We start from the raw sequence: 17,327 nt of genomic DNA, 5'->3' as shown, positions 1-17,327 counted from the left end.
CACTTGCAGATTTTTTTTCTGGAACTCTATTAGGAAGTCTTCCCAAGAATTTTCCATTTATCCTTCCCGGGATTCTTTAGGAATTTCTCCTGGGATGTCTCCAGGGATATTTTACGGAACTCCGCCAGAGACTCTTTTCGAGGAATACCTTCCTGCCTCTCGAGATTCTTTTGGGGATTCACTTTAGGGATTCCTTCCCAAGATTCATTGAGGTATTCTCTAAATGATTTTTCCCGGAAATCCTTCCGGTATTTCTACCTAGATTTTTTTCTGTATTAACGAGATTTTTAGCCCTAGAATAATTCATCTCGGGACCCACATTTTACTTCTCTTCCCAAGGAAGAACCCACATTTTGTGAGTTTGTCGGGAATGTGATTCGATCCCAGGTCCTCGGCGTGATAGAAAAAGGCAGGAAAGGGCATTTTTTCTATTTTCATTCTTTGGTGATAGTCTACCTGGATTAATTAAAAGTTTTTTTCTAGATTTATTCAGGGATCCCTTAAGCGATTTCCTCCGATATTACTTCATTAACTTGTCACGGTTAATTGATGCCTCAATGATTTATTCCTGGATTTCTTTTGAAATTTCTCTTAGGTTTTCGTAACGGATTCCTTCAGGGATTCCTCCTGGATCTTTTCATTGCTTTGTCCCGAGATTATTTTATGTTTTTTTCCGGCATTTTCACTGAATGTTGCAGCGACTTCTCCCAGGAATCCTTGTAACGTTTTAGTCTGTTACAACAGTCTGCGGCTTAAGCGCCACCTTCTAAATTAGAAGGGCCGTAGGCTGAGATCCAATCCCGGCATGAGATTACTTGCCTCAGGGCAGGTTATAGTATTTCCAGAATGCTAAAACTACAATTTGAACGAACCAACCGAAGCTAAATCAATCCAATTTCAAACCACACTAACTCAATACGCCTCAATCACACGATCGATCAAGGAGTGTGTCTCGGCTAAACTAAAAATCAACTCAATATGGGTCACAAAACTTAGCGCGCGGAAAAAAAGAAACAGTTCAACTAAACTAGAAGTAGGAAATGATAATCAATTTACGAAATTTTATTGAAAACTAGAAAAGCAGTCTAGTTTTGAGTTTTACAAGGTTCAACTAATGATCAAAACTATTTGACTTTATTGAGTATTGCGCATTTCTATTTGTGACGTCACCAAAGGATCTAATTGGATATTCTATTTTAGGTAAGCTTCCCCTAGGGAACAATATTCTTCGTGCACAATAAAAAAGGTCTGACCTTGTTCGGCGGGCCTAGGTCCCTCGAAGTCCAACGTAGCTACGAGCTGGCAGTCTACTCACCACAGCTAATCCCACGTCGAGTACCGTAAACTGGGGTGTAGTTGATCAGTGGGGTGAACCTGATCACTCAATTATCCGCGGATATAGACTTTCAAGCAAGCAACAATTATATTTTAACCATTCGCATGCCAATGCCGTAACATTAAAATGGAATGGTAACTTCCTTGAAAGTCCATATCCGTGGGTAATTGAGTAATCAGGTTCACCCCACTGATCAACTACACCCCAGTTTACGGTACCGATTCTGAGGTGCGAGGCGGATTCCGAAGGTCGAATCAGTCCCGGGTGTGCGAATTCGTCGGGGTAGAGATGTCCCCGGAAACGGTGGAGTACCGAGCCAGTTGACGAGGCTCTTATCGCACAGGCTTGGCTAGACGGGATTCCGATTCGGCGACTTACCAGAAATGGACACTCAAGCACCTTGCTTGTGGGACTCGACTTCTGATCGAACAGTTCGAAAAACTGTCCAAACGTAGTTTGGCGGTGGCTCGAAGGGCGTCCTGGAGGCCTGAGTCCAGTTTCACGGTTGCCCACGTGGTCGAACGATGTGTTTGGTCTCCCAACGTCCTCGGTCTTCACAGACGAACTTCAGACCGACTCTTAACCGGCGCGAAACGGATCCAAAAATGACTCACGATGGCCGATGCGGACAGGAACTGGCCAACACTAGTCCGACGCGGCCCACACTAACCGCCCTCGTTGGTTGGGCTTGGCCTAAACAACGTGGTATTCAATCACTAATCTTCACTAGTAGGTCGAATAAAAGCTTACCTTATTTAAGTCTTACACAAAGGCACAGTGTAGACTTTGATCCTTTTCACTAGAAAAAATCTAATAGAACTCAAAAAAAGAACTAGGAGATATTTCATATTAATTCACTTTTTAAATTCTAATCCAATTCGCGTTCATACTTCGAGTTTAATTTTAAAACTGCTAGACTTATCGATAAAAATATCGATAGAGTAATATTCACCACTTTTGATTTTTATGAACTTTACTAGTTGAGAACTCCACCAGAAATCAGTAACAAATTTTGAGAACGACGTATAATCAATGCTACACCATTGATTATACGTCGTTTTCAAAATTTGTTACTGAAATGATGGTCGATCGCGTCTGGATTGATTAGTTATTTCAGCTTACGACGCAATTTCCCATACGATCATGTACTGAGAGCTTACAAAGTATACGCGGATTGGAAAATGGATTATTGAGAATTTAGCTCTTTAATCAGTTCAAATTTTTCTCTACTGCGCAATTTCTGGACGGAATTTTCCATTTTCATAGGAATTCGAGCAGCAAGCTGATGCGCCTAAATGAAGACCTGCACAAGTTTTAAATGTTATAATTTGCTTCATGCCTTTTTGAATCATAGGTACCTCGGATTGTTCATAGGTGGCGCATAGACATAGGGAACTAAACCATCGTTACATCCTTTAGAGATCCTGCCAAGATTTCCGTTGAAGATATCTCCTATGGATTCCGCCAAAATGTTGTCCTCCAGGAATTATGTCTAGAATTCAATTGGAATTTCCTCATGGGATTCTTTCAGGGATATTTTATGACATTCCAGCAGTATTTCTCCCGAAATTTCTTCCGTAAAATTCTTTCGCAGACTTTTCCCGACATTGCACAAGTTTTAGGGAATTCATCCAGAATTTTTTTTGGGGTTCCTTTGGGGGCTACTCTCGGACTATCTCGGGATTCTTTACGAAACTTGTTTATAGATTTCCCTATGAATCCCTTCACAATTTTCTAACGGGATTTTTTCCACGATTCTTTCCGGTATTTTTCCGCCGATGATTTCTCCTGAATTATTTCAGGGTATCTTTCTTGAGAAATTTTTCAATGAAGGAATAATTGATTCTTCCCGAATTTCATTTAGAAACTAACTCCAAGATTTCTTCAGGAATCTCTCCCGAGAATCTATCAGGGATTCCTCCTGGTTTTTTCCGGGATTTCTATTGAGATTTTTTTTTTCAGAGCTTACTACAGGATTATCTGCGGGATAGCTCTTGATATTCTTTCAGAGAGTACTCCAGGGATTCCTGCGTCTGGGGTTTCTTCCGGGATTCCTTCAGGGATTGAATTAGAGCAAATAAGAGCAGGAACGTAAGAGGAAAACAAGAGAAATTGTTTAAATAAATAGACGTTTATTCAGAAAGACGTAATGAAGACTCCTTCATTGATTCTTCCCAGATTTCCTTTAGGAATTTGTCCTTGGATTTCATCAGGGATTGCTCCCGAGATTTTTTCAGCGATTCCTCCAGAATTATTTCCGGAATTCCTCTTGAGATTTGCTCAGATATCTATACGGACCAGAATGCAACGATAGCAATAAAGTAGTGAAGAAATTGAACTTGAGGAATTTATTTGATCTTGAGGACCTACATTGAAGAATTTTTAGGAACTATACCATGGAAGTCTTTGGGGTTTAATGGTACCAAATTGGTTTAAAGATTTAAATTGTGGAACACCTTGTGCGTTAACGAGTTTACATAGCTGATTAAGCCCAAATAGAGGAATTACAAATTCTGGATGTAAAAACAATAAGGCCGAACGGCTGGAATAACATGATCCTGGTCGAACTTCTAAAGCGTGTAAGCAAGTAACATGCTTCTGGGTCATATTGACTCTAACATCTTATTGTAAGTGGAGAAACTTTGCACTTACGGTTCATAAACTGCAGACGGTTGGAGCTAGCGAGGGTGCGATTCAGGAAGTGCAATGGTCAAGATCTAGAGAATTTGAAGTTAGGATAGTGTATCAAGTACATCATCTACCATAGCGGAGACTATAAGGCCCAACATAGAATCAATTTCATGAAGATCAAGAATCAGCAACATGCAAAGACATTCGTTAGCACAGGCTGGATGCACCCAAGCAAAACAACTTGCAACTAAACGTACCATGTCCTGGTGGACGACGAGCACTTCTCAGATGGTATTGAGGACCAAATATCAACTCTGATCACAAAGGACTCAGCGACCGTTGCGTTGCAATATCCAGCGCTTCTCAGCAGGTATGTCATATGAGTACCGCCAGAAGGTTGATGACGAGGACCACTCGGGAAACTGGCTAAGCGCCAGTATGCTACCGTGATGGACTCTCCAAAGCGAGTCATCGATGTTCGTTGCTGCAGGCTACGCAGCTAACCTTGTGGGTGCGATGTGCACTAGCCCCTCTCTGAAGCAATACCTTCTTGGTGGTTCTGGAGAGACGTAGGGTTTGGCGATCATAGGAATGGTTTAGTGGGTACGAGGAGAGAGTAGTCCTGGATTTTACTTTTGTTGAAGAAGACGGCCTGTCAGACCTACACTACCCTGACCTTCTGGTAGGGTGTCTGTTGCGCAGATTATCCCCCTATGGTTGAGAAGAAAAAAAAAAAGGTTGATGAGCATTCAATCCAAGCGAATTCAACTTAGATGACGACCTCAACTACCTGTGGGAAGTTAATCCACGTAGCAATAGGTACAGTGAAGTGATAAGCACTGCCCAGGGATGACTCTGAAATGGTAGGGTAGTCCAGGAGTGCACCTCTTAGCAGACGGATGACAAGAACGTTGCCGGAAGCCGGATAGTAGTGTCTGTCTGGGTACCCGGCTGTACAGAAAGCCGTACAAGGAAGTGAGCAGTATGAATAGTGTCATTACTGAGACTCAAATCAGTATGGAACAAAACAATATGCGAAAATTTTACGAAACTGTCAATGACGTGCAGAGGAAAACAACGCAACCCCACGTCATGACCGTGTAGGTAACTTGCTGACAATTAAACTGCCGTTCTACGCATAATTGTCCCATATGACATGGGACAATTATGCGTAGGACGGCAGTAAAACTATGGTACCTGCCAGATGGAAAGAACACTTCGCGACTTTGTTAAAATGTAGAGAACATTAGCGCGCTGATGAACAGATTAAGCATCAGTGACGATGCCCAAGCTGTAGGGCTCCCACTACTAGATGGTTTTAAAAAAAGCTTTCGAGAAGCATAGTAAGGCTGCTGAAAAGGATCAACTTCCGGCTGATCCTTTGAAAAGTTTCAATCACGGTTGTGAGATATGAGAAGAAGAAGCACTACCTGCTAGCTGGCTGACCTCATTTGTCATTATTATAAAAAAGGTAAACCGACCAGTAGAGTGCTAATTGCTTATGAATAACATTCCTCAATGCGGTGGGAATTGAACCCACACTCTCCAGCATGATGCGACTAAATGCTCGGTGGCACTAGCCGCACGACCACGACGTCACACATTTCAATACGGCTAATACGTGTTTTTTCGGAGGAGTCCTTGACAAATACAAAGCTAGTTGTTGTGAGGGCCTATGAATAGTGGTTCAAATGTTTGCTATGCGACTAGATACATTTTGGGTATACTTGCAGACCCATCATCTATTTTGATGGACCGTTATCAAGTGTTACGGATGAAATTTAGACGTTCTTCGTTACCTTTGACGGGTGGAAGCAGGGTAGTACGCTGTCGAACTTGTTGCTCAATACAGCTGAAGGAGTCAATATAGGAGAGCTAGCACGCAAAGAGGTGGTACCATCGTCACACGGTCGCACATGCTCCTAGGTTTTGCGGCATTCGTTCCGTTTAAAAGAGAGAATGCAAGAATTGGTATTACAATCTACACCAGCAAGATAAAGTATAGGTCACACTCGATTATCCGGAGTCGGATTCTGCCGCTTCCCAAAATAATATCTCGAAAACGGAATGCTGTAAAAAGCTAAAATTTTGACTATTAATAATCAATGTTGATTTGATAAAATGTCAAAAATTCAGCTCGATAGAGCATTCCGTTCCCCAGATATAGTTTTGAAAAGCATCAGAGCTTGACTCCGGATAATCGAGTCCTTCCTTTACATGATCGCTGGTAGACAGCATGAGCCCAACAGCAATGTTGGTAACGAAATGGTGATAAGTGGTGAACATTTTGAAACAGTATTCTTCTACTGTGATCCTTGGAACTCTGGCCATAATGATGTTACCCGAGAGGTGGCAAAGCATTTTGCAGCTGCAAAAAGGACTCTCTCCAGCTTCTTTAAAAAGCTGCAGTCTCGCAGATGGAGAAAAAGTTCGCGTTGCATAATATACTAATCATTCCTTGCTCTATGTGGCCACGGGTCTTGAACGTACAAAAACATCAAACGGAACCGGAGAGCGTTTGGTGTCTTTCAACGCGCGGTGCTGCAAAACATGACAACGGCATATTGCGAATCACGACCTATACCAAGTGTATGAAAATAAGGATATTGTCAATCTAACAAAACACGGTAGACTGAGTTGGGCTGGTCAAGCCGCAGCGATGCCGGAAGAGCGACAGCTGAATTTAAGAGCACCCTTAACGGCGGCTACTATTCGAGCAACCCAAGCAGCGCTAACATTTTGAGTTGGCCACCCTTTTCCACACCGATAGCTATCAAATTAGTTGCCTTGATTCGTATCGGGAGGGCTGTCATATTCCATAGCATTTTTAGCAACGCAACTGTCGCGCTGCTATATTTGGTCACCCACCCATAGCGCTAGGTACTACTTTGATAGCGCATCTAGCAGCGACCGGTAAAGTTTGCTGCAATGATGGAGGGTTGCCAAACGGTGTTTAGAAACGCACCGTTAAAATTGCTCTAATATTAAAAAGGCCGGATACAAGATGGTTGCGGTTTGCGTTTGAAGAGCATTTGACTGGAAGCTATTGTCACAGGACCAGGTCCAGTGAAGAAGGGTACTTCATTGGGCGTAGATTCGATGGATCGAACCATGTTTTATCTCAGTGTAGTTTTATGCTAGCCAGATAACAAATTCTTTCGATTGTTAATACTTGAAAATATATTAGGGAGCTAACGTCAGGGCCCCTATTACCACAACTGTAAAAACGTGGGACCCGGTCAGTCCAGGATTTTTTCGTACTATTTCTTTGACTTCCTTGAGCATAGAGTATTTTCGTGTCTGCGACACGATATGCACATGCAAAACACTCGTTGGCAGAGAAAGCTTTCAATTAATAACTGTGGAAGTGCTCATAGAACACTGAGCTGAGAAGCAGGCTTTGTTGCAGGTGGGACGTTACGCCAAGAAGAAGAATTATATCAGATGCACGTCGAAGATAATTTTAGATTTTGAAATGAACTTTTATAAATCGTGTACCAAGCTGCTAAGCAATTCTTCCAGGAATTCTGATTTCTTCAACAAAATACCAGCAACAAACCTTAACCACAATCCCACACTAATGGGGGTGCCCTTGCACGAAAACTGCAAATCCGATCGTGCGCGCAATCAAATTACAAATATCCATTCGATTACAAATTCAAATTGGCATACAATGCGCGGGTGCAGCTAACACAATCCCGGACGTCCAGCATCAGCAGCCAATTCCGCAGAATCCACAATCCGTTTCTTCTTTTAGCACGGTATGGCGGCAGTCGGTGGTATGCTTATCGGTCCATTTGAATGGTACTCGCGTCGTGAGGTTTTTCTTCTGCGATTCCGAACAACATGCTGCTGAGCTGCCGCTGCTGCTAAATAGAACGTTCGGAACCGCGCACGGGGTGAATTCGATCGACGGACGACCGACCGACCGTGTGCCCGCGTACAAGCTGTCTAATTTATGTCTATCATTAATTTCTACGGCAATATCACGTTCGCGCAGTGCCCGGTACCTAACAACCGGTAGTGAGATAAGATGAATAAATCGTGTTCCATTGCTCAAAGCAATATTACATTCCTAAATTGACTTTGCGCGGTGGTGGACCCATCCTTCGGTGGTGTTCGGTTCGCGCGTAGCTAGGATGCGGTACTACCTGGGCAGTGGGCATCCACAGAAGAATGCATGTTTTTGTGCCGTTCTTTGAATTCCCATTTCGGATCGTGCGATTAGAAGTTATGGTTCAGCTGGAGCAGCATTGAAGTTACCCATATTTTTCGATTTCCGCGAAGTTGGTGCAGTTTAGAGATTGTATAAATTGTGGTAGGAATTCAATATCTCGGATTGCGTGAGAAGAACTCACATTGTGTGAATTTTTCGGCAGTGTGATTCAATTCCAGGTCCTCGCTCGGCGTGATAGTCATATGCTTTAGAACCATGACACCAGTTCCGCTACACAGTCCAGGACCCAGATCCATCTTTTCTTCTTCTTCTTCTTGGCGTAACGTCCTCACTGGGACAAAGCCTGCTACTCAGCTTAGTGTTCTATGAGCACTTCCACAGTTATTAACTGAGAGCTTCCTCTGCCAATGACCATTTTGCATGTGTATATCGTGTGGCAGGCACGAAGATACTCTATGCCCAAGGAAATCAAGGAAATTTCCTTAACGAAAAGATCCTGGACCGACCGGGAATCGAACCCGTCACCCTCAGCATGGTCATGCTGAATACCCGTGCGTTTACCGCCTCGGCTATATGGATCCATCTTTTGCCGGTGTCGATTGACTCCAACACAAGCATCTGAACTGAACTGCCCTAATTCTACACAGATAGTCGAGGACCCTCATATTACATATGCAGGGCTACGGCGATAACTTCCAAACTGGCACAGTAGCGATTTCCTCTCCGTTTTTGCAAGGATGGCTTCTTCGCTTTCTCATCGACAGTCCGAATTGCATCCACCGTCGATTTTCCCTTGCGGAAGCCGAACTGCGTCGTGGACAGCCCTCTCTCACTTTCAGCACACTCGATCAGCCTGTTAAGGAAGATCTTCTCTAGACGTTTTCCGAGCGTTTCCAACGTTCGACCTGTACGATAGTGCCCATTAAAAACACCACCCCTGTTGAAGATTGGCGCTTGAGCTTAGCTATTTAGCACTGTAGGTGGAGGAAATGCCAATGCAGAATCCATAGCTTCCGGAAAGGTAAGCCCAGCTCCCTGGGTTAGTGGGTTGGTGTCAGGCCCTGCGAACCAGCCGTAAAAAGACTAGCAACGAAAAATCAACAAGAGAAGAAAGCGAACCGATACCAATGGCAACGACCACAGCGACGAAAAGGGACTTGCGATTGGTAGCTCGGTACGTGGAACTGCAGATCTCTCAACTTCATCGGGAGCACCCGCATACTCGCCGATATACTGAAAGACCGCGGGTTCGGAATCGTAGTGCTGCAGGAGGTGTGTTGGACAGGATCTATGGTGCGAACGTTTAGAGGTAATCATACCATCTACCAGAGTTGCCGCAACACACGTGAGCTGGGAACAGCTTTTATAGTCATGGGCGACATGCAGAGGCGCGTGATCGGTTGATGGCCGATCGACGAAAGAATGTGCTTGCAGGTTGAGGATCAAGGGCCGATTCTTAATCGACCACGTTCTGATTGATGGACGGCACTTCTTCGACATTATCGACGTCAGGACCTATCGTGGCGCTAGAATCGACTCTGATCACTACCTGTACAGTACCGACGGCCGCCTCGGTACGATCTAGAGCGACTGAAGTAACCGGATGTCGCTATCGCATACGCGCAGAATCGCGAGGCAGCGCTGCCGGACGATTGTGTGCTCGATGTGGCCCCTCTAGAGAACTGCTGGAGTACAGTCAAAGCAGCCATCAACAACGCAGCCGAGAGCACTATCGGGTACGTAGAACGGAGTGGACGAAATGATTGGTTCGAAGAGGAGTGCAGAGCGGTTCTGGAGGAGAAGGACACAGCGCGGGCGGTAATGCTGCAGTATGGAACCTGACAGAATGTGGAGCGATACAGACAGAAGCGGAAGCAGCAGACTCGTCCCTTCCGGGAGAAAAAGCGCCACCTGGAAGAAGCGGAGTGCGAGGAAATGGAACTGCTGTGGCGTTCCCAAGAAACACATAAGTTCTACCAGAAGCTCTACGCATCCCGCAAAGGCTACGTGCCGCAAGCCGAAATCTGCAGGGATAAGGACGGGAGCCTCCTGACGGACAAACGTAAGGTGATCGAAAGGTGGAAGCAGCACTTCGACGAGCACCTGAATGGTTATGACAATGTAGGCACGGGGGATCAACGCAGCGGAGGAAATGGCTATGTTGGTACAGCAGAGGACGGGAACGAACCAACTCCCACGCTGAGGGAAGTTAAGGATGTCATCCACCAGCTCCAAAACAACAAAGCGGCTGATAAGGACGGTATCGCAGCAGAACTCATGAAGGTGGGCCCGGAAAAGTTGGCCACCTGTCTGCACCAGTTAGTAGTCAAGATCTGGGAAACCGAACAGCTACCGGAGGAGTGGAAGGAAGCGATAATCTGTCCCATCCACAAGAAAGGTGACAAGTTAATGTGTGAGAACTTTCGAGCGATCACCATTTTGAATGCCGCCTACAAAGTGCTATCCCAGATTATCTTCCGTCGTAGTTCACCTAAAGTAAATGAGTTCGTGGGAAGTTACCAAGCCGGTTTCATCGACGGCCGGTCGACAACGGACCAGATCTTCACAGTACGGCAAATCTTCCAGAAATGCCGTGAATACCAGGTCCCAACGCACCACCTGTTTATCGACTTCAAGGCGGCATACGACAGTATCGTCCGCACAGAGCTATGGAAAATCATGGTCGAGAACAGCTTTCTCCGGAAGCTTACCAGACTGATAAGAGCAACGATGGACGGTGTGCAGAACAGCGTAAGGATTTCGGGTGAAGTATCCAGTTCATTCGAATCTCGACGGGGACTTCGACAAAGTGATGAACTTTCCACTATTCAACATCGCCCTGAAAGGTGTTATGCGACGACCCGGGCTCAACAGCCGGGGTATGATCTTCACGAAATCCGACCAATTTGTCTGTTTTGCGGATGACATGGATATTATTGCTAGAACATTTGGAACGGTGGCAGAACTGTACACCCGCCTGAAACGTGAAGCAGCAAAGGTCGGATTGGTGGTGAATGCGGCTAAAACAAAGTACATGCTGGTAGGTGGAACTGAGCGAGACAGGGCAAGCCTTGGCAGCAATGTTACGATAGACGGGGGGATACTTTCGAGATGGTAGAAGAATTCGTCTACCTCGTTTCCTTGCTAACGGCTGACAATAACGTGAGCCGTGATATACGAAGGCGCATCATCAGTGGAAGTCGTGCCTACTACGGGCTCCATAAGAAACTGCGGTCAAAAAAGATTCACCCACGCACCAAATGTACCATGTACAAGACGCTAATAAGACCGGTGGTTCTCTACGGACACGAGACATGGACGATGCTCGAGGAACCCCTTCAAGCACTTGGAGTTTTCGAGCGACGCGTGCTCAGGACGATCTTCGGCGATGTGCTGGAGAACGGTGTGTGGTGGAGAAGGATGAACCACGAGCTCGCTGCACTCTACGGTGAACCCAGCATCCAGAAAGTGGATAGAGCTAGATACGGTGGGCAGGGCATGTTGCAAGAATGCAGGACAACAATCCTGCAAAGTTGGTGTTTGCTGACCATCCGGTTGGTACAAGAAGGCGTGGAGCGCAGAGAGGATGATGGGCGGACCAGGCGTGACCTGGCGATCGTTGGGCGTGACCAACGTTGGAGAGCTGCAGTTGCAAATCGAGTATTATGGCGGCAAATTGTTGAATTTGATGTTGAACTAAATAAACGAAATGAATGATAAAATCTCGTCTATCTTTGTATATTTTGCGGGCTGAAATGTTTTTTGTTCCTTTAGCGCTTAACCCTCTGTAGCTTTTTAAACCAATATCGTTTCAAATTTCTGCAAGAATTATCCTCTGGAAACAAAACAAACATCAATCGTTGCTTGTTGATGTGATTATGAATAAGTCATCCCTAAACACTGAGGTAGAAATAACTTATTCTAGGTAAATGCTAAATTTGCTTTTCCTTTCCAGAGGTGCCTTCATAAGTCCAGAAATTTATGCTGAAATTTATGCTATAGCTTTTCTGCTTGGATTGCTTCAGTAACTGCTGCCAGGACTCTTCCAGGAATTTGGAAAATTTCCTTCGGAGATTCTTTCCAGAGATTCCATCATAAAATCCTCTTTCTCCAAGAATTTTTATTGGAAACTCTTCAGGAATTCGAATTTCTCCAATAATTTTACTTGGAATTATTTATTTAGGGATTTTCCTAAGAATGCTTTCAAGAACTCCAGCTGGAATTTCTCCAGACTCCTCCAGGAATTTCTTTTACGATTCTTTCAGATTTTTTTTCTGGTGTTTCTCCAAGAATTCCTCCGAGACTTCTTGCAGGAATTCTTCCAGAGATTTCATAAGAATCCCTTAAGATATTTCCCTAAGAAATATTCCGAAATTCCGCCTGTGATACTTCCAGAAGTTTTTCTTGGGATACCTTATGAAATTCTTACTGGTATCTCTGCAGTACTTTTTCCCAGGAATTTCTACAGAAGCTTCACTATGCATGTATGCAAAGGTTGCTGAGAGGATTTCTCAAATAATTCTTCCTAGAATCACTCCGTGGGTTTATCCAGGAACGAAGCTATACATTTTCCTAGGGATTCTTTCAAGAATTGGTTTTAGAATTGCTCCAGAAATTAAGCTGGGATTTTCCAGAGATTCTACCGGGGATTCAGTCAGGGATTTCTCTGGAGCTCTCTCTAAGGAATTTTGAAAAAAAAAATCTATGGATGTCTTCAGTTCTTTCTCCAAGAATTACTCATACAATTTATCCAGAAATTCCTCTGGGAATTTCTGCAGGATACTTTTATATATTTTCATATTGGACTTCCTCTACAGATTTTCGGGGATTTCTTTTGGGTACTCCTACAGGTGAATATCTTGGTATTGTTTCAGGAATTTCTCTGGTAATTTCTTCCAAAATTCCTCTATAAATTCTTACTGGGAATTCTCTGGAATTCATGCTAGAAGTTATTTCTGCTGGAATTGCTTCAGAACGTTTCAGGGATTCCTCCGCAGATTATTTCAATTCAATAGAAATTCCTCCATAATCCTCCTGGGAATTCCTCTAGGGATGCCTCCAGGGATGTATTTGGAGATGGCAACAGTTTCCTTAAAAAAAAGTACTCAAGAGATTTATACGGAAACTCCTGGAGAGGTTTCTACAGAATCTTACGCAATTGCTTCAGTAATCGTTGTAGAGTTTCGACCTCTAATTCTTTGGGTAATTTCTTCAGGCATTTCTACTGAAATTTCGCATGTCTCCAGAGATTCCTCTAGGATTTTTTCCACATAGATTTAAATATTTTTCCAGGGATTCTTCTTTTAATTTCTTCAGAGATTCCTTAGGAATTGTACTTACTGTTGTGATAAGCGTGATTTCCGTTACTGGCGAAACCGCTTCCATCAATGCTAGAGATGTTTTCGGCTAAGAACTTTTGAGATATTGAAGCGGAAACAGAGAAAATTCGAACAGTATGAGTTATGACATATTTGACGATTTTGACTATTAGATGATGGCTCATTTTTATTCGTTGACAGCAATAGCTATAGGTTATAATTCAAGCTTCACTAAACGATTTCACTTCGGCTGCCGTCTACTGTCTTCTGTAGACCACAATAATTAGAGACTGCGAGACAGCTGTGTTTTAGTAGAGATGTTATGACAAAAAGAAGAAGAAGTAAAAAATAATAGTTATATAGTAAATTTGGTTATGCCTAAGCACTGAATACCCGGATAGAAGAAAATAACTAACGACGATCAAATTTTGCCATTAAAAAGGAATGGCTGAATGGCAAAATTTGTTATTGGTTTGTTGGGAATAAGAACCAAAATAATAACTGACTTTGTACCGGAAAATAACTCAATAATAACTAACTAATAACTCAATAATAACAAACCAAGGACAAAATATTTCAAAATGGAGAATAACTGAATAAGTTATTATCGAGTTATTGAGAAGAAAGTAAGAACAAAATAAGTTATTTCAAATAAGATCTTCATAATTGTAAATTGTGTTCTTGTGATTGGAAAAAAAATGTATTGTAAGTTCTGAAATGTTTTGTCCTTGGTTTGATCTTATAACAACAAAATAAGTTAATATTTACTTTTTTCTGGAACAAAGTGAGTTATTATTTTTTGTTCTTTTAGCACTTGTTCCTAACAAACCAATAACAAAATTTGCTCTTTATCAATATACTATCTATATAAATAAAAATGGAATGGTGTTTGTATGTCACGAAAAGGCTCAGGAACGGGTCCACGGATCGACACCATTCTTACAGTGTTGCATTCGTGCAGGGCTCCGACGTGTTCGTACGAAAAAATAATTGAGAAAATCGACCGGGAAAGCAATAAAATCGGGAAAATCTGAAAATCCATTTTGAGGGGCATTTCTTCAAGGAACCGGATGTCAAAAAACAGAGTAGGCAGGCAGGACGACGTTTGCCGGGACTGCTAGTTTAAAATAAAATAAATACTAAATAACTCATCAATAACAAAACAAGTTATGATTGCAAAATATGCAATTAATTAGGATGTTATTTTACTTAGGATGCTCAGAATAACTTATTTTGCTATGATTGCATATTTTGTTATTATTCAGTTATTTATTGTTATTCAATAATAACTCAGAAATAACAAATTTTGCAATGATAATATTTTTTGTTCTTAGCGATTTATTTAGTGTTATTCATAAATAACATTAGGGTGCCTGTACCAGTTATCACACTACCTAAGGAAAACTACTTCTACAAATATAAGAAGAAGACCGACGAATGTCGTCGATATGTTATGATAGATTTGTTTTCATACTTTACAGGACAAATATAAAATCTGAGCCAAACCCACTTTTACTATTTATTACGGCGTGTGCCAATGATAGGAACCCTGTACCAGTTATGGACATACTTAATTTCGGTTCCACTTCGCACTATTTACATGCATTCCTTATGGGATTTGCCATAACTTCCACTATGGCGAAATAGGGTGCAAGGAAGCCGAAATTTTAAGGAAAATGATTTATTTCTATCATAATTTGAACAAAATGTGAAATTTGAATGAGTGCAATCATCTTTTATGAACGTGAACTATTGTTCACATATTTTTTCTTGATGATTTGCATCGTTAAAGGTTGAAAATCAACTATGGCGAATATGAGGTACTATAGCCATAACTGGTACACTGAGCCGTGTATGATAAAATGAGATATGATGGCAAAATTTGTTATTTTTTTGTCCTTGATTTGTTCTTCGCCTCTACCCGGGTATTGACTTTAAAATCCTATTTTTAGCTCTGACCTCAACACTAATTTTTGAACACAAAACACTAGGTGCTCATATGCATGTTAAAAGTGTCCTCCGACCTGGTTCATCAAAAATCCAATTTATTCAATAACTTGTTGTTATGATATCATTTTAAAGATTTTTCATTTCCATCCGGTAATTTTCCCATACGTCCTGCAATTACCCAACAGTTGCACAATTATATTAAGAACTCAATTTCAAATTCCACGTCTCGCTCGCAACTCTCATCGCGAAGTAACGATCCAATCCAAAGTGTGAGGGGAAATGGAAAAATCATTTCGTCTTCAAATGGCTAACTTTTTCTTCCGAGTCCAACCAACCCAAACTGCCAGCCACCACACGGCTGCGAAACTTTCATCGACGACCGACAGCGAGAGGCCATGATTGGTGACTCCGATGGCACACCGATATTTTTCTCTCTCGCCTCGCTTATTTTTCGATGTCGATTGCACTAGCAGCAGCAGCATCCAATCATCCCCGCGCAGTAGTGGTCCACTAACAACGCAGCCTCTTGCGAGCTGCTGCTGCTGCTGCTGGGACAAACCACGCCATAGGGAAATGCACGGCGTGGAGGTGGCAATTGGGGGCGGTGGTGGAGAAAAAAAACGTCACAGGGGACAGCTCAGATGACAGTTTCAAGCGGAAATGAAACTTTATTCGAAATGATTTTTCCATTTTTATCCAATCATTTGCACGTCATATCTCGTTGATCAGATTGACTTAATCTAATAAACTTTTTTTTTCATCGCAACGCTTTTCGCGTAATAACGCTTGCTGACGGTTGGGTTGGTGTTGGTCGATGTGCACAGATTTGCTCGTTGACGTTAACGTCATTATTTCGATTGGTCGGTGGTTACAGTGGTGTACAAAGGGGTCTTTGGAGAATCGTTACCAAAATTCTGACTGTTACAGAGTCAGAAATTTGGTAGCGACTCTTCAAAGACCCCTTTGTAATAGCTCCGTGCGGTCGGTGCTCCCTCAGCACGTTGCTGAATCAGTTGAAAATAGTCGCGATTAACTATGACAGACAAAATGTTGTGCATGGTACTACTTCGAGGTACAAGACTAACACCTTGAGCATCGAAGCATCGATTAACATTTTAATTAAAAACAATGATATTCACAATTTCAGAAATGACCCTCTGAATATCCCCACCTCCAATAAGTAACGACACTTTAAGATAACCCCAATAACAAAATTTCCACTTACCACTCGCATCTGCGACACTTTTTTGTATCCCACGTAGGAGAAAATGTGGCCGAGAATTTCGACGGGTAGTTCCAGCAGGTTACGGCCTTCCTCGTCCGGTGGCATGTGCTGGAGTGGATTGAACGCCACCGGAACCATTGCCAATCCGGAGCCACTGCTGCCAGCATTGGCGGCATTTGTGACACTGACGCCATTGTGGTGGCTCTGAGTGGTGGCGGTGGTGGCGGGTCGGTTCGACGAGGAAGGCTGCTGGCTGGATTGGTTGGTGCTGCTGCTGCTACTGTTGCTGCTACTGGTGGAGACTGATGAAGAGCGAAACAGGTAGAGAGTAGTTTCCTCCGTTGTGGCACCGGTCATCTGACGAGTGGATACCATTGTAGTTTCGCTGGAAAAGAAGGAGAATAAATATTGGATTGATCAGTTTGAAGCTCTATAATCAGGAAAGGCGTTTGGGATTGGATCAATAAGGAGATTATTTTTGTGATCTTCAACGAGAAGACTAGGAAAATTCACGATAAGGCTGATAGAGGATTTATGATGAGTTTAATTACATAACCTTAGGATTTCCAGTAGACAAAGACATTTTTGGAGTCCAGGCATCTTCCCTATGAAAAATATATTCATATTGAATGGCTTTAGAGCCTGAACCTTCATTAAACAGCCACCATCTTGAATTTGGAGCCGCCATAT

At 42.9% G+C, this 17,327-nt stretch overlaps 1 protein-coding gene across 2 annotated transcripts in view; it reads right to left on the bottom strand.

Annotated features, from left to right (window-relative positions):
- The window catches only part of LOC134284128 (uncharacterized), a 237,322-nt gene that overhangs the window by 143,920 nt on the left and 76,075 nt on the right, over positions 1–17,327 (bottom strand). For both annotated transcript variants that reach the window (XM_062842436.1, XM_062842437.1), the window contains exon 2: positions 16,638–17,022. Coding sequence is in view for 1 of the 2 variants with exons in the window: in XM_062842437.1 (XP_062698421.1) it covers positions 16,638–17,012 (375 nt within the window). In the remaining variant the exon portion in view is untranslated. The remainder of the gene's footprint in view (positions 1–16,637; positions 17,023–17,327) is intronic.

This window comes from Aedes albopictus, chromosome 3, assembly GCF_035046485.1.
Source record: "Aedes albopictus strain Foshan chromosome 3, AalbF5, whole genome shotgun sequence".
Taxonomy (NCBI): Eukaryota; Metazoa; Arthropoda; class Insecta; order Diptera; family Culicidae; genus Aedes; species Aedes albopictus.
This window is presented reverse-complemented; position numbering and strand designations above follow the sequence as displayed.